The sequence below is a fragment of the Megascapheus bottae genome, chromosome 10 (genome assembly GCF_031878675.1).
Source record: "Megascapheus bottae isolate mThoBot1 chromosome 10, mThoBot2.hap1, whole genome shotgun sequence".
In the NCBI taxonomy this organism is placed as follows: domain Eukaryota; kingdom Metazoa; phylum Chordata; class Mammalia; order Rodentia; family Geomyidae; genus Megascapheus; species Megascapheus bottae.
Genome location: NC_143518.1, coordinates 53,419,368 through 53,446,224, shown reverse-complemented (window position 1 = coordinate 53,446,224; position 26,857 = coordinate 53,419,368). Strand labels below are relative to the sequence as shown.

Sequence of the window (26,857 nt, the reverse complement as noted above, 5' to 3'; positions counted from 1 at the left end):
CATAGCAAATGGCTATTTGTATAGGCTCTTATTTCCTGAAATGAAACAATGCAATGTTGCCACTCTCAAAAGGTCAGGCATTGTTTATTAACAGTGTTCAAAGAATCTCATTACATTTAGCAGCTGGGGAGTCATAGCAACTAATACAAAAATATTTGAAATGACCGGTAACACAGTAAAGGCAGCTCTGAGACTCCAGACAGCACCTGTCTCCTTTGGTGGGTGCTCCTGATCACTGAAACTGGAGGACCAAGTGCCTCTAGGGGATGAGGAGGCTCTGGTCAGATTTCCCTAGCCTACTGCCCCTCTTTCTCTTGGAATTTAGCCTTTTGTGAATCCTTGGCAAACAAATTAATGATCCTGGGTTAAGGCAAATAGGATTCTGAAAAAAAGTAGGGCGACTAGACTTTTCTCCATTAATCTGGACATGCTCCAATTTGTCCTAGGAACATGAATTTGCATACTGCATTCTAGAGGCCCTAAACTGAAAAATATTAGATAAACCAAAATTAATTTTTGTAATCCACTGTGATCATATTCAAGCCCAATATTCCCAGCTTGGCACACAGAAGAGGGTTGGCTTGCCTGGTTTCCTATTAAAATGATTTTTGCAATCATTGATGGAGTTCCGACTGTACAAGGGGCGCTTGGATCTTTGCATCTGACCCACATCCAGTCACTCAGAGCCTCAAGGAGGAAGACATCAGAAGAAGAAAACTCGTTTTACCATAAAAGTTAGAGAAAGCTGGATGTCAGTAGTTCTTGCCTGTAATCTCAGGAGGCTGAGATCTGAGGATTGAGGTTCAAAACCAGCCTGGGCAGACTAATTAGAGACATTCATCTCCAATTAACCAGCAAAAAGCAGAAAGTGGAGCTGTGACTCAATTGGTAAAGCTCCTGGCTTGAGCAGAAAAAGCTAATGGACAACACTCAGGCTCTGAGTTCAAATCCCCAGTATGTGTGCCCTTGTGCATGCATGAGTTCACACTCCCTTCCCAGTTAGAGAGACATTCAGAAGAGTGAAACAGTTCAGCTTGGGATAGTTTTGAGTTCTTTTGGCAGCACAAGAAGCAAGGATAGCTGGGCATAGTGGCTCACGCCTGTAATCTTAGCTACTCAGGAGGCTGAGATCTGAGGATCTCGGTTCAAAGCCAGCCCAGGCAGTAAAGAACGTGAGACTCTTTGTCTCCAATTACCACTAGAAAGCTGGATGTGGGGCTGTGGTTCAAAGGGTAGGGCGGTAGCCTTGAGCTGAAGAGCTCAGGGATAGCACCCAGGTCCAGAGTTCAAGCCCTACCACTGAGGGAAAAAAAAGAAAGAAAGAAATTAAGGATAACATGGAAGGGATGTAAGTAAGTAGAGCTTCCAGTGGTTCTTTGGTCTATTTCTATTTCCTGGTCTACAAGAGGAGATGATTGGCAGCTATGTCAACAGCTATTGGGACTTGGGCAAAGATCCCTGGTTATTCCATAACCATACCACAGGAAGAACGGGCCAGCCGAACCTGATTTCTTGCACAATCTGCTAGACTCCAGAAATCATCATGTGTATGAGGGAGGTGGGGCTTGGGGGCAGCACGGGGGCTTTGAACTCATGGCCTCAACCTGGCTAAGACAAATGCTCTACCACTTGAGCTAAGCCTCCAGTCTCAGTTGCTTTAGTTATTTTTCAGTAAGATCTTGTGCTTTTTTCTCTGTGCAGGCCTCATACTGTGAGCCTCTGAGCTCTGCCTCCCAAGGGTCTGGGATTAGAAATGTAAACCACAATGTTTGGCCCTCAGGAATCAGTTTTGATGTCACCAGTTGGTAAGTAGTGTGTTTCTTTTTCTTTCTTTTTTTTTTTTTGCCAGTCCTGGGCTGGAGCTCAGGGCCTGAGCACTGTCCTCGGACTTTCTCAAGGCTAGAGCTCTACCACTAGAGCCTCAGCACCACTTCTGGCTTTTTTCTAGGTATGTGGTACTGAGGAATTGAACCCGGGTCTTCGTACATGCTAGGCAAGCACTCAACCACTAGACTAAACTTCCGGCCTAGTGTGTTTCTTTTGGGAGCTTTCCATGGACTTAGCTGTTCTTCTAGGTCTGGAAATATTATCAACCATGGCATGCATGAGTTCATTTTCTTAGGGAAATCAAACAACTCCATGCTCCATTCTTTCTAGGTTAGTAATCTCACAGCTTCCCAAGACTGTCAAAGTTTTGTCCAGGAAAAGTCAAACCATCCTTTTCAAAGCTGCCTTTGACTGCATCTGCTGTGTGCCAGACCACTGTTCATTGTGCCTTGCATCTCAGGTCAACTCCTGCAACAACAAGATTGGGGGGTAGAGTCTGCCATTCTCCAGTCCCCACACAATTAACCTAAGAAGAAACTGAGGGCTGGATGGAATTGGGCATTTGGGGGAAGGGAGGAGTCAGAATTCCAGATGTGCCTGAGAGTCTGCCTGCCTTGCTCAGGCAGGTGCTGTCCAAGTGGGTTCAGAGGCTGAGGCATCCACTGCTTTTCCTGCTTTCCTGGGGGTTGCAGGCTCTACTCTGCCTCTCTCACAAGCCTTTCCCCTCATCTTCCCACCTACAGGACAACTGGAAAAAGGCTCACAAGAAGAGGCTTTGGGCACACAGTGTCCTGGACCCAGAGACAGGTGACCTTTCCGATTCAGTATCTTTATAAATCTTACCTAATGAAGTTAAGGGGGGGAAGGTATTACCGAATAAATGAAGGTTAAATCACTCCTTGCAGAAAATTGATGCTGACACTGTGAGGGCCAAGAAGAGAGCTTGGAAACCAAGGGACTGGTTTGTAAGAAGCTTCTAAAATGCCCTCCCCCACATGGGAGACAGATATATAAGGCTTGTCAATTCTGACATAGGGAATGGAGGCTTTGGGCAGTCTGCGGCAGATAGCCTGAAGGAAACAGTGCAAGGGCACTACTGGATACTGGGTAATTATTTGAATGGTTATTTTCCTTAGCTGGGTACAGTGCATAGATTGGTGGTGCCTGTGCAGCCACGCAGTATAGATCTAACTCCTGTATCCCATTGTGATCCAGGCTCTGTGCATTTGTGTGGCTTGTTTCTGGGACCTCTGTGATAGGTCTTCTGGTTATCACACACCTTAGCCTCCTCTGTCTCCTTGTCAGCTCTGTGACTGACACCACCCTAACTGCCTACTCCTCCTGGGTTGCACACCTCAGCTGGACTGGCTCAGAGAGGCTGGTAATAAATGCATGCTCAGGTCAAGAAGGATAGAGAAAAGAAGTCTTGGCTGCTAACTATGGCAGAGTAGCTGGGCCAGGAGCAGATGCTGCCTGTAGAGATTGAGAAGGAATAGGTGAAGAGGAGGAAGTGTCTGGTGAAAATTAAGGGGACGTTCTGGAATGAAAGGGGTCAGCCACCTACCCTCTTGTAAGACAGGCTTTCAGTCCAGGGCCGGTGTCTCATGCCTGTAATCCTAACTACTCAGGAGGCTGAGTTGACCGTGGTTCAAAACCAACCCAGGCAAGAAAATCTGTGAGACTTATCTCCAGTTAACTACCAAAGACTGGAAGTGATGCTGTAGTTCCAAGTGGTAAAGCACAAGCAAGCCTTGAGCAAAAGAGCTCAGGGAGACAGAGCTCAGGCCACGAGTTCAATCCCCATGACTCATAAAACAAAAACAAAAACAGGCTGTGATTTCCTAAGTAGTAATGGAGCAGGTCATATGCTAGCCTCATGGAGATGAGGAGAGGAGAGATTGATGCCTCTAGCCCCCCACACCCATAGATTTGGGGGTCTTGTCATAAAGACAGACAAGTTCACAGCACAGCACAGCTCAATCGGCCCTCTTCAGTATGCTGAGATTTGGATTGTGGGTAATTTAATGGTTATTTTCCTTAGCTGGGCACAGTGCGTATATTGGTGGGCCTGTGCAGCCACGCAGTATAGATCTAACTCCTGTATCCAATCGTGATCCAGGCTCTGTGCTCATGGGGGGGGGAGGGGGGATCGTGGTGGTGGTGGTGGTGGAGCCCTGGGCTACTGAGAGGAGCTGAGCTGGGGTTTGGGCTGAGAAGGATCTAGGGCTGAGATGACGAGATAAACTAGTAAATAAAAGGTCACAATGATTTTTTTTTCTCTATGCCTTGGGAGATGGAACGAGAGAGTGGAGAGCGCTGCTGACGGGCGGTAAGCTGACAACTGGCAAATGAGCCTGCCTCCACAGTTATCTGTCTCCCTTTCTTATTCTTGTCTCATAAGACAGAGGCTCGAAATAGATGCAATTGGCAGATGACTTCTGGATAAAAAATGAGCAACATGTGTGTTGTAGGGGGTTCTGTGGCAGGGAAAGAGGAAGCTCCCAAATGAAGTGGGGTGGGGAGGGGGACCAGGAATGGAGAGTAAGCCCCGGCTCAGCTGCAGCTAGGACTCTTGCTCTCTCTCAGGAATTGGCTGTTTCATTTGCTCAACCATCCCCAAAGGCATGTACTAGTGCTGTCCCCACTTTACGGACGAGAAAACTGAGGCTTAGAGAGAATTTGGCCAGGGCAAAGAGGGGCAGAGCCAAGATCTAGACACAGCTTTAACTCCCTCTGAGGGTGAGTGTTTAGCACTTTCCTTTAGTGGCTCCTTATTTCCATCCCTCAAACCTACAATAAGGGTTTACTGAGCACTTACAAAGCATCTGCTTTGTTTTCTCTTAGGAAAAGAGATGGGCAAAACCCATCAATATGGTTGCAATGAGGAATGAGTGATGTGGCCTTGTTGTCTCTTGGACACTCTTGCTATGAGCCCAGGATGGGCAGATGTTGACCCTGCTCAGAGTTCCAGAAATGACTGTTAGGGGAAGGAGAGAATCACCCCATGGAATTTTTAAAAATGCATGGAAGTATATTAGTATATTCAGGGAATACACCCCGAACACACAAAAAACTTGTTATCAATGTTTAGAGACATTGTTCCTTGTGGAATTTTCACCACCTGCAGGTGGGAAGTCTTCCAGAAAGAAAGGAGCCCAATCCAGGAAGAAAGAACTTTAGACTCCTGCATCTGCTGCTATATATAACATAGGAGAAAGCAACCATGCCCTCTGGTTCTGATACCACAAGAGTCAGCAACAGGCCCCTTAGGCAGGCAGGGTATCTAAGTAACATCATCAAGAAAAGAGATACCAGTTTGGGACAGGACTGCCACTGGGACCCTCTGAGATCATGGTGGCCCGTTTCCTTCCTGCAGGAAGTCTTCTCTGTTTGAGGCTGGGTGTGCCCTCTTGTGTTCCTAGCACTTCGCATGGAACCCTATAACTCACAGCTGCTCACTGGTTTTCTTTGCGTAGGGCAAACTCCATGCCAGCATCAATGGAGCCTCAGTGATCATCACGTGAGCCAGCAATGGGTGACTGAGTGGCTAAGGCATGGTTCCCATCTTTTCCCATTTATCCCTTTCCAGTCTTCCTGCACTCTCACCTCAGCCCTCCTCCCTCTCCACATCATTAAATACTATACGAAGGACAGAGGTCGAATCTAGACTTACTTGCTTGAGTTAACCAGCCAATGTCTTCCACTTGGGAGAAATTTCAGAGGTGAGGGGTGGGAACGACTGGCAGGATTGGTGAGGAAGATTTCCCTGGGGCAGGTGGCAGAGGCTCAGTGAAATTAACAATGCTGCATTCCATTCATGAAGTGGAGACTAGGGCTGAGATGCTGAGTCCCTGAGCCAGGGACCTGGGTAGGGAAGGTCCTGTGAAGGTCCTTCCAAGCCTAAAGCCATTTGCATGAGAAACATGCTGGGGAAAGGACCTGCTTTCCCTCCCTCATTGTCCCTAAGGTTCTGGCCACAGATGCAGAAGCCATCTAGTTACAGCCCTGCTCCTGCTCCCTCACTCTCCTTGGGACTTTAGCCCGTGTATGGTCTCAAGGCTTGACTATCTTCCTCTCTCCCCCCTCTCCCCTTTATTGAGGCCCGTGTTTCTAGCGTTTCTCTAGAAACGCCATCTTCCCATCACAGGCCCTGTGCCCGTCATCAGCAGATGGAAATAACTTTTCACGACAGCTCCTCTGATGTTGCCATCTTTTGTGTTGATCAAAACAACAAAACGAATCAGGCTCTCGGTGTCTGATTGAAGCCTAATTGGAAATCTAAAGTGGCACTAAATGTTATGGTCTAAATAAAACACATTCAATTACTGACTTCAACACAGGGAGCACAAAGGAGAGGCTGGGTGGGGGGGGGTTAAGAAGCAGGCTGTAGAGTTTTGGGGTGTCATATCATTGTTTGCATGAGGCTCAGGATAATGAGTCTCTCCTGAGCCTACAAACCCCTCTGCAGTTACCTAATCCTGGCTTGCCTGCTTCATTCCTGGACTGGCACTGGGAGGCTGAGCTGAACCTGGAGGGGGCATCCCTACTCCTGAGTTCAGAAGCTGCTCTCTTGGCAAGGGGTTTTCTCTGCCAGGCAGGCCCAGCTGTGGACAGGGTCCCTGAATTTCCTTGGTGGGGAGGAAGTAAGACAGACACTTTGCAGATCTGCCCCTCATCCCCAGTCTTCATAAGCTTCCTTCAGCCTCAGGGGGCCTGGCCTTCCTCCTTTGTTTATCAGATCAGGTGGTGGCTGTCAGGGGAGAGGATTCAGGTGTGATTCTTGCCCTGTGCACAGGAGATGTGGCAGCTGTACTAGTCTCTTCAGGTCAAGATGCTTTTTCTCCCTTCTACTCAGGGTCATTTCCTCAAATTGTCCATGTAGGGCCTGAGGCAGCACTGCCTTTCTTTGGTTTTTAAAAAAGAACAGTACTCCACTCAAGGACCTTCTGGAGTGGCAGGTGAGGAGTTACTGAGTATATGCTGGTCTCCTGCAGGCCACAACTCTCCACCCCCTGCCCCCTTTAATTTGGAAAGTGGAAAAAGTGGGCGGAGGGGAGGTGGGTCGCTGGCAGGGGGTGCTGTCGTAGAGAATGAGGAGGGGTGGTCTGGGCTTAGAAAAGGGTGGTGTGGAGGCCTAGCTCTGCTGGCTAGCTTGTTCTCCAGCTTTGTTGCTCTGGGCAATTACTTAGCCAGATTGAATTTCAGTTTTCTTATCTCTAGAAAGGCTCAGGAAAATAATACTTATTAGCTGAGGTCATGTTTGTAAACTGAAATAAGAAAACATGACATAAATACTAGCTTTCAACACATCTGGAATAAAGTTGAGCAGAGAGGCCAGGCGAAGGTACTATTTTCTTTTTGTAGGCTTATGTAGATCATGACATGCAGGGCGCAGGGCACTCAGCCTGCTGACAAGGCGTGGGGGCCACAACCATAAAATAGAATGATCACCACTACCATTTGTTACCATGCCAGGTACCTTTTGAAGTGCCTTTTATGCATAAATCCATGAAATGTCATCCTGAAGCAGACGGCAAGATGATGCCAATTTACCAAAAGAGGTGTGAGAGCACAGAGACATGAAGCAATCTGCCCAAATTCTCCCAGCACTCAATTGATTGAGCAGAGACTGCACTAAGGCAACATTCCTCAGGCTGTCAGGAAACTGCTTGTAGTCAATGACTATCTGCCTCTTCGTGCAGATTGGGTACACCCTTCCTTCTCCAGGGTCATTTCCCCTGAGATCTGTGGCCCTCTTCTGGAAAACAAAAGGCTACTCTTCACGAAAAAAATCTCTGGTGTTGGATTCCTGTGTCAAGGAAAGGCAGAGTCCTCAGTCTGACTGCAGGTATAGAGGAAAGAAGCAGCTGGCCTCTTCCCAGTGGGTCTGAGTCTCTGCTGCTGTCATTGAGCCCACGGTAGGACTGCTTACCTTCTCTACTTATTTATCTGTACTTCATTCCTTCCCAGCAGAATAGAATCGCCCTGCGGCAGGGATTCTATTTACTTATCTCTATACAAACATACACTTAATAGTGCACTGAAAAGAGCAGAAAGAAATAAAAAGGCACCTATCTCCAGGGTAGATCTATTTATAAGATCTTTGCTGGAACATTCCTTAGACAGTCCAGTCCATATCTGCATATGCAAATGACTTGTCAGTGGACAGATATATGCATTATGGATGGTAAACACTTAACAGTCTGCTGCATGAATGTGTCTATGTATGCAAATTATATGCAAATGTATCCCTGCTTAATTTGACCCATGGGAACATCTTTGGTGAATCTCTTGGGCTGGGTTGTTTTTAATATTTTTATTTTTAATTTCAAGTTTTAAAACACAACCAGTATTTTCTCTTGCTTGTTCAAAGTGAAGCTTTTGTTGGAAAAAAATAGTGGCTGAGCCAGATTACCTAGGCAAGCAAGTTTCCTATTTAGGCTTTAGTTTCCTAGTATTCAATAGACAGGGAGGGTGAAATGGGGGGGGGGGTGGACACAGGATTTCATTCCTGTAATCCTAGCTACTTCAGAGATCTGAGGATCATAGTTTGAAGCCAACCCAGGCAAGAAAGTCCATGAGATTCTTCTTTTCTTTTCATTTTCCCCCTTTCCTTTTCTTTCTCTCCCCCCACCCCCACACTTTACATTTCTTTCTTTCTTTTTTTTTTGTGCTGATCCTGGGGCTTGAACTCAGGACCTGGGCTCTTTCCCTAAGCTTTTGTACTCTAGGACTCTACCACTTTGAGTCACAATGCCATTTCCAGCCTTTTGGTAGTTAATTGGAGGTAAGAGTCTCATAATCTTTCCTCAGATCCAGCTTCCTGAGTAGCTAGGACTACAAGCACAAGCCATGAATGCCTGGCATCATGAGATTCTTATCACCAATTTGTTATCCCTTGTCCCAGGAAGATTACTCAGGGCGGTCGGACTGTCAGTTGTGAGCAGTCCCTACCTAGAAAGAAAAATCAAATCCCTTGCTAAGGATTAAATCAAGAGTCAACAGCCTGGCCATTAGAGAAATGAAGGGTTTGGGCATCAATTCATGCATCTTGAGTATTGTGTTCAACCATTTCTTTCTAAACCAAAGGACTTTGAAATACGAGGCTAGAGTTCTCTCTTGAAATATGACAAGCCAAGCATCAGATTAGTGGGGTGGGTTTGCATTTCTTCCCCTCATGTAAAAATATTGATTAAAATTTGCTCTAGAAGGAATAATAATAGTCAGAGAATCAGCTTTGAATCAGTTCCTGGGCATCCTAATATTGAAAATGGGGGAAACGAAAGAAGGGAAATCAGCCCTTTGGCAGAGGTGGCCTCTGTCCCCTGTGCCTGGAGGCCGGCCTCCAGCCTTCACTTGGGAAACACTGATGTGAACTCAGCTCCTGGGCCATGCTGGGGGCTCAGGTCCTTAACCAGAAACATGTGTGCATCAAAGGCCTGGCTTGAAAGCGACACATTCTAAACCTGAAGTGCAGCACAATTCTCTTATCCTCACTTGACTAATCCACAAACCCAGTAATTCTCCCCAAAGTCCCTGAGGCTCAACTTTCCTGCCCCCCCTCACGTTCCCACCTCCCTCCAGCTTAGCCAAGGCCCTCAGCTACAACAGAATGGGGGTTCCTGTTATGGAGATTCTGTCCGCCTTATAAAAACACATTTCGGCATGCTCTGCCTGAACCCTAGGGAGCCTTATGGCCTGGGCTAAACAAATAGGCAAAATCAAAATAATAGCTGGAGGTGTCAAAATACATGAGCTGAGGACATCTGGAAGAATGGTCACCATACACACACACACACACACACACACACACACACACACACACACACACACTCTTTTTCCCTTCGTTTTTTTCTTCCCTCCCCCATAGTCTCCAGGTGACTTAGGGGACAGGGGCTCAATAGCTTTGGCTAGAAGGAACAAACTCATGACCACAGGCAAGTGATAATAGCCCCCTTCAGCAGGATTCTTACTTGTGGTCCTAGATCCAGCTTAGGAACAAGACAGGGCCTTGCCCAAATCAGGAATCCAACATGAGTTCAGGTGAAGCTGCTGTCATAGTGTGTGAGAGGTTGACTTAACCTGACCTTCCCAGTGTCTCCTGACATCACTCAGTGTGTGTTCACCCAGGCAGACAAGGGCTGGGGAAGGACCAGATCCTTCTTGCATTTCAGCAGTGTCAGGGAGGGATGTTCCCACAATCTTGCAAAGTGATACTCCTTTTTCTTTTACTTTTGATAACTCCAGGCCAAAGTTCCCTTTGCCCTGACTGTCTTGCACTACTTAGGAGAGGGATGGTGAAGAGGTCAGTTTCCTAGAATCTCTGGGTGTGAGGAGCCATAGCCCTGAGTGGTGAAGGTAGTAATAGGGGTGGGAGGTCCTTAAGTGAGCAGAGATAACATTTACTTGGGAGAATCATTTAAAAATCAGCGTGCCATTGGTATTTCCAGCAGTAGGACCTGTTCCTGATAGATTCTATCAAGGGTTCCCCCAGAAATCTCTTTTGGGGGCTCATTGGACACTAGATATGGACACTACAAACCTGCAGCCAATCAGCAGCACCCTGTAAAGCTACTGGTGAAGCCCCTGGGAATTTGGGACATCAGAGTTAAGCTGACTTCAGAGCCAAGTGCTGAATGTGCCCGTTGTTGAAAGGGGCAGCTGTATAGGGCAGCCTTGGGTCAGGATGGGTGCTGTCTGGAGTCTTTGCTGGCTCTGATGCTCTGTGGTCCATGAACTTGCATTTGATCCTTTCCCAATTCTTTCTTGCTTGCTTGCCTTTTTTTTTTTTGGCCAGTCCTGGAGCTTGAACTCAGGGCCTGACAATGTCCTTGGGCTTTCTCAAGGCTAGAGCTCTACCATTTGAACCACAGCACCACTTCTGCCTTATTCTATGTAAGTGGGACCGAGGAATCGAGCCTGGGTCTTCATGCAAGTACTCTACCACTAGGTCAAACTCCTGGCCCCTCCGAATTTTGTTTATAAGGGTGATCTCATGTACATATAACTCAGAGTCTATAGGGTGGTAGACAACAGCACTGGAAGAGACACATAGAAGAGAAAACTGAGTGGCTTCCACATGGCATCATTGAAGAGGCAATGATGTCTTATGTGTGGGCTCCTTGAAATGGATAGCTCACTTCTCTGCCATGTGCTGGCATGTTCCAAAAGTCTGACTATCTTGAGGTCAGCAGGCTATGAGAAAACCCAAGACATACTTGTCTTAAGGTATTCTGGTCTAAAACCTTGCTTCCCATTCTCAGGTAGAAAACAGGGAGAAACGTCTAGATGATTCTAGGTCTTTGTTAACCTAGTGAGCACTGAACCCTGAACCCTGGTAGGCTTCAGACATGACAGTGCAGATAAACTGCCTTTGCTGTACCCTGTTCACATTCTGGATTCCTATACAGCCTGTGAGCATTCTAAAAACAACAACAAAACAGTTATTTTTAATCCATAAATGCGGGGTGGTTTGTTATAAAGAATATGCAGACACTGTACCAACTTCTGGGACACATGAGGGTACTGAGAACAGTGATGTGGGTATTTACTGTCTGGATAAGATAGGCCTGTCTTTGGCATTGAGATCTTGCTGTGTACCTGGAAAGGCCCAGAATGCACAACTCCCAAGAGAGCCCTTTCTTGGCCAGGCATCCGGCTATACAGTGGGACAAGGTGCAGTGGGCTTGGGGTGTGACCAACTCTCTGAGTCCCCTTCATTTTCTCCACAGATGCTTGCTTTTGGGTCTCTTGGGCCTCACTTATGGGCCAAGGCTGCCTTTGTATGTACCAAGGGGACAAAGACTGTTTAGTCTGCTGGGCACATTCCTGGAATTTTAAAATAAATAGCAGATTATGAGAACTCAGCCTGAAGAGACCATTTGGCCAGAGTACAGTCTTCTGAGGTGCCTGGTTTTAGGGAGTAGGGGGAGGAGGAGAGCAGAAACGAAGGAATGGTAGGTTGGAGGCCATAGCTGGAAAATAGGGATGTTATCCAGGGCATGACTTATCATACATAAGCTTTTAGTCCCTTCTGAGGTCCCCAGGAAGTTCTACCACTGATACTGCTAATGGCAGCTCTCACTACCATTCATTCCAAGTGCTTATGTGTTAGCCATGGCATTAGGTAGTTTATTCTTTCAGTTCTTACAACGGTGACATTGCTGGGCCATTATATGGATGAAACAACCGAGGATTAGAGAAGTTATATAACTTTTGCAAAGCCCTCTACCAAGTAGATGGCTGTGGCATGGACACAGATGTCCCACACGGGTGACAGCTTTTAACCATGATGCTACATTGCCTTTTCTGGTCTGTGTTGTCACTCCCAGAATGCACACCCCCCCATCAGCCAGCCCTCTGCAATTCCCAAGGCTGTTTCCAGCTTGCATGGAGCCATTCTCCACTGTGACTCTCCTTTTTTCCATTTCACCCTTCACTGGATCATTTTATGCCTCTATTCCCTCTGCTAATTCAATCTAATTAAAGTATAAAATAGAATAATTGCTTCCATTCCTATACTCTTTTTTCCCACCCACTTCAAGTACAGAGCTATATTCCCTTTCTGGGAGTGGCCAGCCTGACAAGCTGGGTGGAAACGGGGCCTATCCAGTTTCTTTTCATCTCATTGCTTGGTTTCTCCCTTGGCTCTCAGCCTGATTGTCCCGCGATTGGATGTCTGACTTCCATTAGTCACTGAGGGCATGCAAGCAACTGGCATTCATGCCCATAACATCTGTTGACTACTCACTGTTGATGAAGTTAGGAAGGCTTTCTAGGGAAGAGCCAAGGGTAGTCTCAGAAGAGGACCTGAGCAATTACCAGCAGGGTTGGGGAATCAGTGCCCAAATTTCCTCCTGGGACCGGCCAGCCTTAGGTCTATTAGCAGTACATTAACATTGACTTGTTAGGCAGTGGCACTTACAACTCAACACTTCTAACTAGTCCTATTTCTTAATTACATTAATTGGGAGAGAGCATGAAGAAAGAGAGAAGAAAGGAAGTGGTGGGGGGGGAGAGACAGCAGAGAGAGAGACAGAGAGGGAGAATATGAGTGCTACCCTGGAATATTCTATATTTATGGGGAGATAAAAAACCTTGACTGGAAGAATAGGAGAGGGAGATCAGTGATGGGTTCTACTTTCACATGGTCCCAAAGATATAACAGGTACCATGCTTTCATGAAGGTGTGTGGGGAACTCACGGTGAGCATTCTGGACTTGATAGAAGAAGGGATGAGGTTCGGATGCCCAGAGATGTAGTACAAAGCAAAGCCATGAGGATTTCTAACCCCATGATGACTAAGAAGGTCGCAAGTCTTTTAGAGAATTCCAAAGTCTAATGCTACCTGCTATGATGTTGGGTGTGGCTGAAGTGTGCCCCAAAGGCCCCTAGGATGGGAGGTAGGATGGATGCAATCTTCAGTAGGACCTAGTGGGACATAATTAGATCATAGCAGGTTCCGTTGCTGAGAGGAATCATAAGTTATGGCATCCTGCTCAGTTCTTACAAGAGAGTTGTTTAGCAGCGCAAGCCTGGCTGCTTGTTGGCTTCTCTGCCTTGCCATATGATCTCTCCTTGTGCTTCTACAATGCCATCTACCATGTTATGACACAGCCAATGGAGCATTTTACCACAGCCTGGGCCATATCAAAACTGTAGCTAGATAAGTCTTTTCACTTCCTAAGTTACCCAGCCTCTGACATTTGGCTGAAATAATGGATAACAGATTAGTACACTGCCTTGATCCAGGAATATACTTCTCCACTGTCAAATGAGCATCCCTTTCCTCTCTGCATTGCTTGTTATTTACAGAAAATGCCCATTTGAGTACATCATGCCTCATAATGATCGCCTAGAAGAAATTCTTTTGGTTTGACATCAAGCCTATCTATGCTACTTTTGGTGTTACCATCTACAGAAAGAGAAAACCCCCAATCCCAGGGCCCTAGATGAGGTCTGGAAGAGATGTTAGAATTATTAGAATTAGAGATGTCAGAATTAGGAGTAGGTGCACAATCCAAGTCCCAGAGAAGTAAAGGGCCCAAGTCTCTCAGGAAGTTAGAAGTGAGGCCAGGGTGAGAACACAGATTCCCCTGGTTCAGGAGGTTCTGGCTGAGGTCTGCATCCTGGGTCACATACCCTTTGTCTTGACCCTAATTGTGAACTGTAATCGCTATACCTGTGAGTAATAAAACTGTAAGGACCCATGTAGGCTCTTAATGTATGAGGCTTGAGAGGTAGAGTAAGAAGGAATTCCCCACTGACTGTATGAGCTGAGTATCACTCTGGCCTTACATGTGAGTTCCTGACTTTGTGTGAGACACCTTGAGGCTGAGCAAGTTGCCTGAAATCCCTCAGCGATGTAAGAAATGGGACCTCCTTCAGGGCTGGACTCCAGAGACAATCTCATTATGTGATGTAACCCCTCTAATTAACCAAGGAGGGAATGGAAGCTGTGGTAGTCATGCTACTGGCCGTTGTAAAAGTTGTATTAGAATCCAGATCATCTGACTTCATTTTTTTTTTTTACTGCGGTATATTAAACCACATCCTTTAAGAGGTCCATGATGTCTGTGCCTGGTGGATACAGAGAGACGGACCTGCTGAGCCACTCCCTCATCCTTGGACTCAGCCCCTGGTGAAGTCACCTGGTTACCTGTTCCTGCATAATTTATGGCTCTCCAGGTGTCAGGCTGCAGAGCTCCACCACAAATTTCCCTTAGATTTGGCTTCCTGACTGTAGTTCCACCTGGTATTGGGAGCTCAGCTCCTAACATCTCACTTGAGCCGAGACAGCCTCATGGCAGGAAACCCAAATAGTTCTTGTATGCCTGGCCACTACTCAAGCTGGTGTAGATAGTCACAAAAATAGCACACCAGACTGGGAAGATGAGGACAAAGGAGAGGGTATTTATAAACAAGCTACGCGCACCCTTGGTGTGATCAGGGATGACGGTCTTTGAGGAAGATATGGATGAAAGCGTTCGTCCTGTGCCTTGAAGTCTATTTGTTACCATCGTCCCTCACCCAGCCCCTCTTGTCTGGCTACATTTTGAATGCATTTTCAAAGAGTAAATTCATTTGAGGGAAAAAGATATTCAGGGCCGGGAGTTTGGCCTACTGGTAGAGTTCTTGCCTAGCATGCACAAAGACTCAGGTTCGATTCCTTGGTACTACGTACATTGAAAAACCGAAAGTGGTATTATGGCTCAAGTGGTAGAGTTCAGTGTTCAGGCCCTAAGTTCAAGCCCCAGGACTGGCCACAAAAAAAGAGAAAGATATTCATAGTCAAAATGCATACTATAGCACCTTCTCAGTCCCCTAAAACCCCATTGGTCACTTCTATTTCTTGTTTTTCCTTCACTGGGCAAGGGGAGAGGGAGAGGGAGAGGAGAGAGAGAGAGAGAGAGAGAGAGAGAGAGAGAGAGAGAGAGAGAGAGAGAGAGAGAGAGAGAGAGAGAGAGAGAGAGAGAGAGAGAGATGGAGCTCTTACCAAGAGCTGCTAGTCTGTTCCTTAGTTCTGTGGAGTCTCTTGAAAGTGTCATATAGCATGTGATATCCAGTCCTTCTGACTATTCTCATATCCACGGCTACACTGGTTGCTATTTACCTATGTATCTACCATGCTCTCTGCAGATATTCCTATAGAAATGTCTGGAATGGTGTTCTTCAAACGTCAGTATGATGTTATAGAGTGGGATTTGGTGACTTATGGCTGCTTTCTGAATGTCATTCTTGAATTTTGTTATTTTCTTTTTAAGAATGTGCAGCTGGGTGCTGCTGTTTCACACATGTAATCCTAGCTACTTAGGAGGCGGAGATCTGAGGATCGTGGTTTGAAATCATGTGGGGCAGGAATGTATATGAGAATTTCATCTCCAAGTTACCACCAAAAAGCCAGAGGTGGAGTTGTGGCTCAATTGGTAGAGCACTACCCTTGAGCACAAAAGCTCAGGGACAGCATCCAGGCCCTGAGTTCAAGCCTTAGTAGCTGTGAAGAACAGGAGGGACTTTCAGACCATTCATAGACTTGAATCTGTTTCCACAGATGTACTGGCCTCCATGTTTCTCACTTTCATTGGAGTGCAGTCAACTTAAGGATAGCTATCAAGTTCTATTCACTCTGATAGCAGTTTGTTCCCAATAAGTATGTGTCTTGCAATTTATTTCAGATCTCACCAAGTGTTCTATTGGGAGAATGGGCCAGTGTTTACTTCCAAAACCATCTTCCTGACTCAATATGAGGCAAACCCTTCTGCAGTTCCACCAAGATCCCATCTGGACCTGTTTATGCCTCAATTACAGGGACGCCAAGAAGAAGGTAAAAAGAAATATGTAGGTGAGTTCAAGAGGATCTGGATGTTATTTGCATGCAATTAGCATACGATTTGTGTCATCTGTTCCCAAGAAGTAATTTTCAAGTTACGACTGCATTGCTGCTTGTCTTAATACTGTCATGTGCCATTCACCGTTTGTTTACTCATTCAGCTTTTTCTTATCTCCAGATTCAGAGCCCTTACTTTTGCAAAGAAAGGAGGTAAAGAGAACTCTGGGAAAGGTGAAGCTGATCAAGGGCACTGGAATCCTTACAGAATATTCAGAGAATGTCATAAGACTCAGAAGGCACATTGTGAAAGCTATCGGGCTTCCAGCTCCAGAATCTTTTTCAACTGCGAGTCAGGATGCAAAATTATTAAGCCAGTCTCAGCATCCTTTTTATCCATCCTTGACCTTTATCCTCCTTACCCTATTCAGAAAAACGATAAACAACAGGGCTACACATGACCATCTACTGAGCAACTGTGAACCTGAGGCCCAAGCAGATGGAATAAGCCAGTTTTTGTTAAGGTCTCTACTTGGTTCCCTGGATCTCCAGGCATCTGGTAAACCTCTTGGCTTCTCTACTTCTTTCCCTTCTCTATTTCTTTCCCTTTTCTGCAGTGTCTTTCTCTCTGCTTTCACACATTCACAGCATCTGAAGGAATAATACATCCTCCCTCCATTAAAGAGGGTGGGGGGGGGGGAACTTGTTCAGTTGCTTCCCCGCAGAGAGTAGAAGTCTGTTTTGCAAGGCAGAATTTCACCTTCCGAAGTCTGACCAGCTTCTACACTGCACCAGTCTCAGACTCAGGCCAAGATTTTACCTCCTTCTAGGGCCCTATCTTTGGTCTGTCTCTCCAAGGAGCTGGCCCTGCCTGGAGGCCTGGATTATTTACACCTCTTTGGCTCCCTTGAGCGGCAGACTCTGTATGCCTGAGAGCAGTAAATCTACCTCCTAATCACACCAAGCTGCTCCACACAGTCTGGCCTGTTCTTGCGGGGCTGTTCATCACTCTGTGAGACAGGGGCTGTGGCCTAGAGAGAAGCCTCCGGGAAGTGGCTGGCCCCTGGTTGCTTCATTCACTCTGACTCCCTGCAAAACCCTGCAGAGACTGGGCCTCTCTTAGGACCTCTGTGTAGCAAGTGCAGAGGTTTCTCTTGTTAACAATGGAGCAGATACTGAGCAGAGGTTTTCTCAGAGTTTAGAAAGAAGCAATGAGTTGTAGCACTTACCTGTCTCTCAGACATGACATATAGGTAGCGCTGATCAATGGAAAAGGCCATATCCCGCAGGATGGGGCTCCCATCTTTGAGCACGGAGACCATCTCGTACTGGACCCCACCATGGGGGGGACCATCAGCTCGAATCTGCAAGAGAAAAGGAGGATGTCCTCAGTGTCTATACTCAGCCTTCTTCCTGGGCTATTTTTCTTCTCCTGGGAGGGTTGTCTTACTGCAGACAAATGCTACCCCATCCACCATTACTCTGAGGACTGAAGTGTTGCTTATTTCAAACCTTTTAGTCTCCACCAAACAAGTAATCTGAATGTGCTGGGTCTTGGATTTCTGATGGTAGGTTTGTGTGTGTGTGTGTGTGTGTATGTGTGTGTGTGTGTGTGTGTGTGTGTGTGTATTCTCCTAGGCATAATTCTGACTATCCCAGTGTAGTTATTCTGGTGTGAATCTATATATATTTATAGCACTGTGTGATGCATGTGTAGGCAAGCAACTGTACGCTTATGTACACTCACAGAGCAGCATATATCTACAGTATGCTGGCCACAGGCACATACTGGAGATATAGTAGACAATTGTACAAACCATCAAAAAACTGATCATCAGGAGATGGACATTTCCTGACTTCAGGAAATGCTTTCTGGCCCTGGACCTAGTCTCTGTTGTCTACAAGTCTCCCTGGTGAGATGCAGTAACCTAGGAATTCAGGCCATCTCAGGACAATAAGTCAGAAAGGACTTGGATGTCATTTAGTCAGGGATTCTCAGCTGTGGCTATACATTTGAGTTAGTTGGGGAGTTTTCAACAGTAGGAATGCCAGGGGCTAGATCCATTCACCAGAATCTCTGTGGGTAAGGCTTAGGTGTCTTCATTGCGTTGAAAGTGCCCTGATTGAACTTAATAAGCAGCCAGTGTGGAGAAATAGTGATAAAACCCAATGTTCTCACATAGAATTACTGGGAGGGTTTGGTAAAAGGTGTGGCTGGACCTGCCTCTAGAACTTTTGATTTGATGGTGATGAAGCCCTGTGAGTGTGCATTTCTAGCAAAAGTTAGAAATACTAGATATCGCTGCTGTTGGCAATAGGAGTTGCAAAGAACTAATTTATCCTGACTTCTGTATATACAATGCTGAAGCTAAAAGAAGAGAGATCCCTGAGGTGGTACCAAAAGTGGATGGTAAAGAATTCTTGGTGGGAATATGCTCCATCCCCAGCTTCTTTTCCCAACATAGCAATGGATCATTCACCAATGTTCCCCATCCCAGCTGTGTCCTCTGTCTGCTGTGGGCCTACAGGCCCTCCTGTAGGTCCAGCCCCACCTCTTCCAGGAAGCCTTCCCAACCTCTTTCTAATGACTAATTAATTATACCTGTACTAATGCCTTTTTCCCTAGCAGACAATTAGTCTTGGGATTATAATCAATTGATTTGCTCATTGTATATGTACTAGCTAACACGTATTGACTACCTACTTGAATTGTTCTCTAATTGCTTGAGATGTATGTAAGTCTGTCAACATTTTGAAGGTGGAGATGTGTGTGTGTGTATTTATGTGTTTCCTATAATTCTCAGAGGACCTGCATGAGACTTTGATGGATAAAAGGACATGGCTGAGAAATGCCCATTGAAAGGATACAAACTGTGAACCGGCTGATAAGAGTATCTTAAATTCTTTAATGCTAAATGCAAAAGAGGTAACAAATTATTTTCTTTTGCCCTAGCCCTGTCCTTGGGACTTTCTCAAGGCTAGAGCACTATCACTTGAACCACAGCACCACTTCCAACTTTTTCTATGTATGTGGTAACCGAGGAATTGAACCTGGGTCTTTGTGCATACTAGGTAAGAACTCTACTGCTGGTCCCTCAAAAGATACTTTTTCTGAAAGATTTGAAGATTTCCTTCTTCATACCCTGTCAATTATCCCTTGCATTGACCATCTCTTCTCTCTACTCATTTCTTTTCACCTCACCGAAAACTCCTGAGGACAAGTGACTGTGACTTACCCAGCCTCCTGGCCAATCTTGGTGCCCGGTAACAATACTATATGTGTAAGCATGGAGGAAAGGAAGCCTTTTCAGGTCTTCCTGGCTGAGTGGGGAGGCTGAACAGAATTATTTATTGCAGAGTTGGGAGGGGGGTAAGACCAGGATTGCTGTTCCTATTTCTCCACCCTTTTGAAGATGGGCATTCTTGAGGGGCCCCGGACAGGGTGTGGTCTGTACCTGTAGAGGCAGACTAGACTGTGATTAGCCCATGGGTAAGCTTACCATGAGTTCACATAGAAAATTCTGGCCCTGGAGATCACAGTGGCAGAGAAAGATCATCCCTGCTTAGATTCCAGGAGAGGGAACAGCGGTCCAGAACCCGTATTTAGGAATAATGAATTCCCCTCGCTGGCTGGAAAGGCAACTTGGGGATCTCTGGGTTTAAAGTGAGTAGGTAATGTGACTGGAACTCAAACATGCTCTTTGCTCAGCCCATTTCTACCCTTGGTAGCTCCTCTTATGTTGGACTGACTCTTCCTCGAACCAAACTCCACCCTGTGTTTCTTCTATCTCAAATGAGGGCCTTGTGCATTGAAGGCTGTTGCCTTGGCAACCATCACTACCACTCCTCCTGAGGGTGGTATGTGGGGGATTTTATTTAATTCTCCTACTTCGTCTCAGCAGTGACATTATCGGGCCGAGGCATCCACCCTCCACTCCTGAAATCCTTCTGACTCTGGGATTTAAGCAGAAAGAAAAGTAATGTCTCTATCTAGGAAACTCTCCCAAATTATAATAGTTTCCATTAACATTCAAAAATACCATTCATGGACAGGCACAGATTTTCAAAAGGAAATACTGTAGGTTTTAGGTTCCAAAGTTCTTGGGTTACTTTTAAAGATTTAAAAGAAGAAGAAGAAAATGTGATATCTATAATGTGTAGCTGGATAGGCTTCAGTTTTCCATCTTCACAATTTGGGGAGTTCTGGTTTTTGGTCTCCATGAATTGGGGAGATCTGGTTTTATCTCTTGCCTGAGTCCAAAAGTCTCATTTTATCCTTCTTTACCCCTTCCCCCATGAAGGTAACTCATCTCAAGAAGATTCGAGGCTCCTTGTCCCTTAGGCCTGTCGCTGACCTCCTGCCTCAGGAAGCCAGTTTACCCTCTACCAACTGGAGAAGCCACCTTGTCTATGAGCCTAATGCTGGCCTGGTTAGCATGGTCTGGACTCAAAGTCAAGAGGGAAAACAAATGTTTCAGGTCTGGCTTTCCCTCTGTAGGCTCTGGGACCAGATTAGAGCTGGAATTGAACCAGAGACAACTTATCATCACACACTCTGCTGCCTTCAGTTAGGACCAATCTCACCCATTAACTTTTTACTGAATCAGAGGTCTAATCAGCAGCTTTAGGAACTCTGTCTCTTGATGCGATCTTTTAATAAATCAGGAAAAGCTGAAATTAAATCTACATAACTCTCAGATGTCAACACCAAAACGAAATAGTAACAAATGATGTTGGTCCTGAACATGAACTAGTCTATTTAGTATGAATCCCTGCAAAGAAGGACAGTCAGTGTCTTCTTACACACACCTCTATCTCATGCTAGTTGCTACAAGCTTATATAACCAGCCCTTCAAGGCCCCAATGAAAAATCAGAGAAAATGGAGAGGAGGGCCAGAGTCAAGGAGAATAAAGTAAAGGAGAAACTGGCAGACAGAAGGTGAGTAGTCAAATGACCTTCTGTCAGGAGTCAAGTGATATTCTCTCCACCTGGATATTATTTTTCTCCCTGTAGGCCACACACCAATGGGGACAGAGGGTATACTCCTAGGATGCAAGCATCTCGGAGGAGAGAAGAATCTTGGATTTTCTTCTTGCCTGTCTTGGCACACATTGAAGGGAGTTACCTCTCTACATCTCAGTGAAATTTCCTCTTTGAATAACAGGAAGAAGCAAGTCTACTCCATGTTCAGTCCAAGAGTCATCACTCTCAGAGCTGCAAGACTTTGACTGAAACTGGGACTAAAACTAGCACCAACCAGTGAGGTTCAGAGGAAAACATCTGATTATGGAGGAAACCCCCCTCAGACCTAACTAGGGGAGATTCGAGATTCAATGCTGTCCTTGCATGACAGATTGGCTGTGAAGGAGAGCAGATAGGGAGTCCCAAAGCAAAACTGGAATCGTGTGTGTGTGTGTGTGTGTGTGTGTGTGTGTGTGTGTGTGTGTGTGTATGTGTGAAGTGGAGCTTTAACTTAAGGCTTCATACTCTTTTTTTTAGCATTTCTCTCAAGGCTGGTGCCCTACCATTTGAGCCAGAATTGTATTTCTGGCATTTTACTGGTTAATTGGAAAAAAGAGCTTCATAGATTTGCCTGCCCAGACTGGCTTTGAACTGTGATCCTTAGATCTTAGCCTCCTGAGTAGCTAAGATTACAGGCATAAGTGGGCCAAAAGTGGGATTTTTTGTAAGCCAACCAATTAGATCTATTCTGTGGTGTCCCACAGGCCTCTTGAGTGTTTGTTTGCATCTCCAGGGGCAGGTTCCAATGGCCACAGGACAAGACTAAACTGAAATAGGCCACAGATCCTATCCCAGTGATGGCATGAGCAGATCAGGCCACACTGTGAAGATCTTAACATGCAGACAGTAGAGATGAGGGAAGTGGCAGGGCCAGGTGTAAGGAGGTCGCCTGAGCATGTTTTTCTAGCTGGGCTCTTCCTTTTCTGGGATGGTTTGATCGCAGTTAACATACAAAAGAAATACCAGGAACAATTTGCCTGGACAAAGCTCAGAAGGCAAGTCACATGTCTAGTCTGGTACAGATGAGGTAACGGTCTACTGAGACCTGCGAAAGACAGAATGTGCCTAAACTGTTGTACAAGATTTATGCAAGTGCTAGGAATTCTTCCTACAAAGACCCTGGACTATAGAATGGGCAACCACAATGGACTGGAAACTTCTTTTGAGGAAGGCCTTTAAATGCAGGATAAACTCTTTTACTTCATAGTTAAATATCACCCTGACAGAAGGCAAAGGATCTACTTGGTAAATTTTGAAAGGATGCTGTTCGCTTAATGGATTTATTAATAGCTATCACTTATATAGCTTTTGCAACGTGCTGGCCCCTGTTGGAAGTATGCAACATAAATGAACTCATTTAATCTTTACTAGTATCCTTGATGTTAATGCTACTATTATTCCTATTTTACCGATAGGAAATCTGAGACCAGAAGAGTTAGGCAATTTCCCCAAGATCACATAGCTGAAGAATGGTAGAATGAGGAAATCACAGAGAGCTCAATTTCTCAGCTATTGTGAGACTTTTTGAAGAGAGGAATGGGACATGAGCAGCTAAGCCAAATAAATAGGTGCCCTAGAAATTCAACTTCCCTCCTTATTTTTTTCTCCTCTTCATTCAGCCTCCCACCATCAGAACTGAACAATCACCAGGTACTGGGGGCTCTCACCTATGATCCTAGTTACTCAGGAAGCTGAGATACAAAGACCACAGTTCAAAACCAGCCCAAGCAAGGATATTGGTGAGACACTTATTTCCACTTAATCACCAAAAAGCCAGAAGTAGAGCTATGGATCAAGTGGTTAAGTGACAGCCTCGAGTGAAAAAGCTAAGGGACATTGCCCAGTCTTTGAGTTCGTGCCCCAGTATTCACACACACACACACACACACACACACACACACACACACCAGTGATCACCTATTTCCTGGGTGATCAACAGTAATGTAATCTTCTAGGGGGGTTTTATTTAGGGGTCCACAGTCAGTTTAACAGGGATGACTCTGGGGCAGGAGTGTGTTAGATAAATCTCCAGAGAGATTTGATATCCCTGTCTCCAGATGGGAGAGTCCCTAATATCTCTTTCCTTAAATCACAGCTATGTGGGTACAGAAATTAATGACAGACTCTTCGCTTTGAGCATCCAATTCAAATCAGCATATCCAATTAACTCCCCTACCTGTAGGACTCTGATTCTTTTTCTTGGGCGTCGATTTCTTTCCTAGTTAATCCTAAATTACAGAGCCTTGGCTATGAGCCTGACACTCTAGCATTACTTTATTAGTAGCAGTACAGTGGCCATCATAGTGCTTTCCCCCCATTTTTAGCGGAAGTTGCTGCTGAAGAGAGGTAGAATTGAGAATCCTTGGGCTTTTCAGGAGGAAAGAGGTTGGCTGGACAGGTGGCAGCCTGCTGAGGAGCCCCGCTTGGGACCCAGTGGGGGAGCAGGGATGGAATCTCAGCTTTCTCATTAACTGTGTGACTTCAGGCTGTGTGACTTCCCTCATTTGGATAATAGTTTCTCTGGGAGTCAAATAAGGGTGGTAACTCTACTCTTTCCTAGCTCAACAGGGATACCGTGACAGTGAAATGAGTTATTAGCTATGAGTTTCAGTGCTGCCCCATATTTATTTATTATGAGCCTTCTAAGAGGTAGGCGGGCCTTATGGAGCTGAAGGCACTGTGATAAATGACAGCTCCTCCAGGGAGCTCAGGATGGGGAAATGGACCACCCCTACTGACTTCATAAAAGCTTGGGGGACTCTTGGAAGAGGAGCTTTTCATGGGGGAGGATGGTGCCTGACCTGGCCTGAAAGGCACTGAGGGAAGGCTTCCTGGAAGAGATGGTATGTAAGTACTGGAGCAAGGGTGAACTCAGATTTCTTGGGAGCTTGGTTGCTGACCTGCAGCTTTGGGGGAGGCACTGACAGTGTGACTGTGGCTCAGAGCCTCGGTGATGAGGCCTACTTAAGTTATTCTTCACTTCGAAAGAGGCCTTTATCACCTAGGTCTAGTACCGTTGGGCTCTGGATGTGGCTTGTGCAATATGTGAGTGTCTTTGAGGTGTGTGTGTGTGTGTTTGTGTACTACATGTATGTGGCCAGCTGTATCTGCATGTGTATGTGTTTATGCATCTGTGATGTGTGTGCAGTTTGTGTCTCTGGGTGTGATATGTAGTGTATTAATGTGGGTAGGTGTGGTGTGTGTAATGTGGTGTATTTGTGACACACACATGTGCGTGTGTAAAGCATGGTAAGTATGTAGGTTCTGAGATTGCATGAATGTGTGCTAGATATACATGTGAGTACATGTTGTGCAGTGTAATGTGTGTGTGGTGTATTTGTGCAGGGTATGAGTATAAGTATGGTGCATATGCATGATCCATGGTAGATGCATGTATGTGTGGCTATGATGCGGCACATGTATGTGTTGTGTGTACATGGCATGTGACTGCAGTGTATGTCTGAGATGTGTGGTACAGTATATATGTGGTATGTGTATGTGTGTGGTGTGTGTATGCATGAACTGTGGCACATCACCCACATAATGTGTTTGCGTGGTATGTGATAGGTCACTGTGGTGTGCTATACAAATGTACGGTAAATGTGTGGTGCTGTGGTGTGTGACTGTGGTATTTGTGGTACGGTATACATGTGTGTCTTGTGTTTTGTGACTGTGGTGTGGTAGACATGTGGTGTGTGGTGTGTGACTGTGGTATTTGTGGTACGGTATACATGTGTGTCTTGTGTTTTGTGACTGTGGTGTGGTAGACATGTGGTGTGTGGTGTGTGACTGTGGTATTTGTGGTACGGTATACATGTGTGTCTTGTGTTTTGTGACTGTGGTGTGGTAGACATGTGGTGTGTGGTGTGTGACTGTGGTATTTGTGGTACGGTATACATGTGTGTCTTGTGTTTTGTGACTGTGGTGTGGTAGACATGTGGTGTGTGGTGTGTGACTGTGGTGTGCTTTGCTGGGCAGTGTGCTGTGAGGACTCTGCACGTTCAGATCTGCAAGACGGGGGTGGCGAAGGCCCACTGCTGCTCCCCCAAATGCCGAGCGAGCTCTTGCGTGTGTTGCTGCAGCTGTGCATTTAGTGCTGCGAGAGAGGATTCAAGCTGGAGTTTATTTTTGTAGAGCTTCATGACCCGAATTATTTATAGATTTGAAGTCTTTGGTAAACTCGGGCTCTGAGATTCTTCCTCTTTCTCTCCTGCATATCCATTCACACACACACACACACACACACACACACACACACACACACACACACAGCAATTTCCAGAGTGCCTGCTTGTCACAGGCCCTGCCTCTGCACAGTCACAGCTCTGCAGACTGGCTCCCTACAGGGCCACAGGCAGCCTGCCCTGAAATGCTCAGATCATCTGAGGGAAACTCAAGAGCCTGAAAACTTATGATGTCCCAGTGGGTTGCACTAAGCCAGACAGAGCAGGAAAGGAAGAGGAGAGACAGAGCCAGGGGCCCTTGTGTCTATGAAGAGGATGAAGGGGGAGGAGGGTCACTAAGAGGTACAGGACTTTACAAATACCTGCTGCCACCAGGCACAGTGCCTCATGCAGTAATCCTAGCTACTCAGGCAGCTGAGATCTGAGGATCATGATTCCAATCCCGCCCAGGCAGGAAAGCTCATGAAAGTCTCATCTCCCCCACAGAAAGCCAGAAGTACAGCTGTAGCACAAAAGCTCAGGAACAGTGCCTAGACCCTGAGTTTAAGTCCCAGGAGTACACACACACACACACACACACACACACACACACACACACACACTGCAGATACTCACAGTAGTGGTCCCCAGAGAGTTGTCGGTCAATCACCAGGGCTTTGACACTGGAGACTGACATTTCCTGGTATAATTATTTCTATTTTGGTGCATGTTAAGAATCTGCCCTAGATATTCATCTAGGGGGCAGAGCCCTAGACGTTCAACTAGGGGTGTTTGGATTTTAGGGGCCGAGGCCATGGAGGACTTTTCTCCTGGAACACTGGGGAGTCCCCAGGAGCTACTTGTTCTCTGGATTTCTACATCTCCGGACAGCCTGTGAATTGATACCTCGGTGATGAGGGATGGAGGATGCGGTGAACATTGATTGGCTGAGTGCTCACTTAGGAGTAAGGCCAATGTCCCAGGTTAGGTTGGAGACAGGACTGGTGGCAGCCTCAGAGGTCACTTATCCTCTAAACTGTGGCTTCTCTACAGCTCCTCCTTGACTACTCAAGGATCCACAGCTGTCCTGGCTCTGCACCTCTCAACTGTGAAACCTCACAAATGCATCAAGACCCCTATCCCTGGGGTTTCCGGCTCTCCGCCACTCAGGGGACATCGAGACCTCAATGTAAAAAGAATCTAGGTGTCTTGGCTCAAGCCTTGTCAGGCACAGGAAGGGAGAAGCAGTGAAGTTCTCAGACCCTTGGCCCTTCGACCTGCCGGTCCCACCACTCAAATACTCCCTATGCCATCCTCCTTATTGGCCAGGTTATTAAACACTGCTCCATCTCTAGGCTGTGCAGGTTGGAGGCTTCGAGAACAAGAAGCTGCCAGAGGCAGAGGAAGCACTTGATTGTTCTGGGAAACAATAAGATAAACACAGCAAGGGGACAGCCAAGCATTAAGCAGCCCCAGATGAAATCAAATCACGCAGAGGCAAAGCAATAATTCACATTG

General features: G+C 46.1%; 1 protein-coding gene across 2 annotated transcripts in view; it reads right to left on the bottom strand.

Moving 5' to 3' along the window:
* The window catches only part of Plxna2 (plexin A2), a 215,905-nt gene that overhangs the window by 99,221 nt on the left and 89,827 nt on the right, over positions 1–26,857 (bottom strand). For both annotated transcript variants that reach the window (XM_090341281.1, XM_090341280.1), the window contains exon 4: positions 17,383–17,517. In XM_090341281.1, the coding sequence (XP_090197407.1) occupies positions 17,383–17,517 (135 nt within the window). The remainder of the gene's footprint in view (positions 1–17,382; positions 17,518–26,857) is intronic.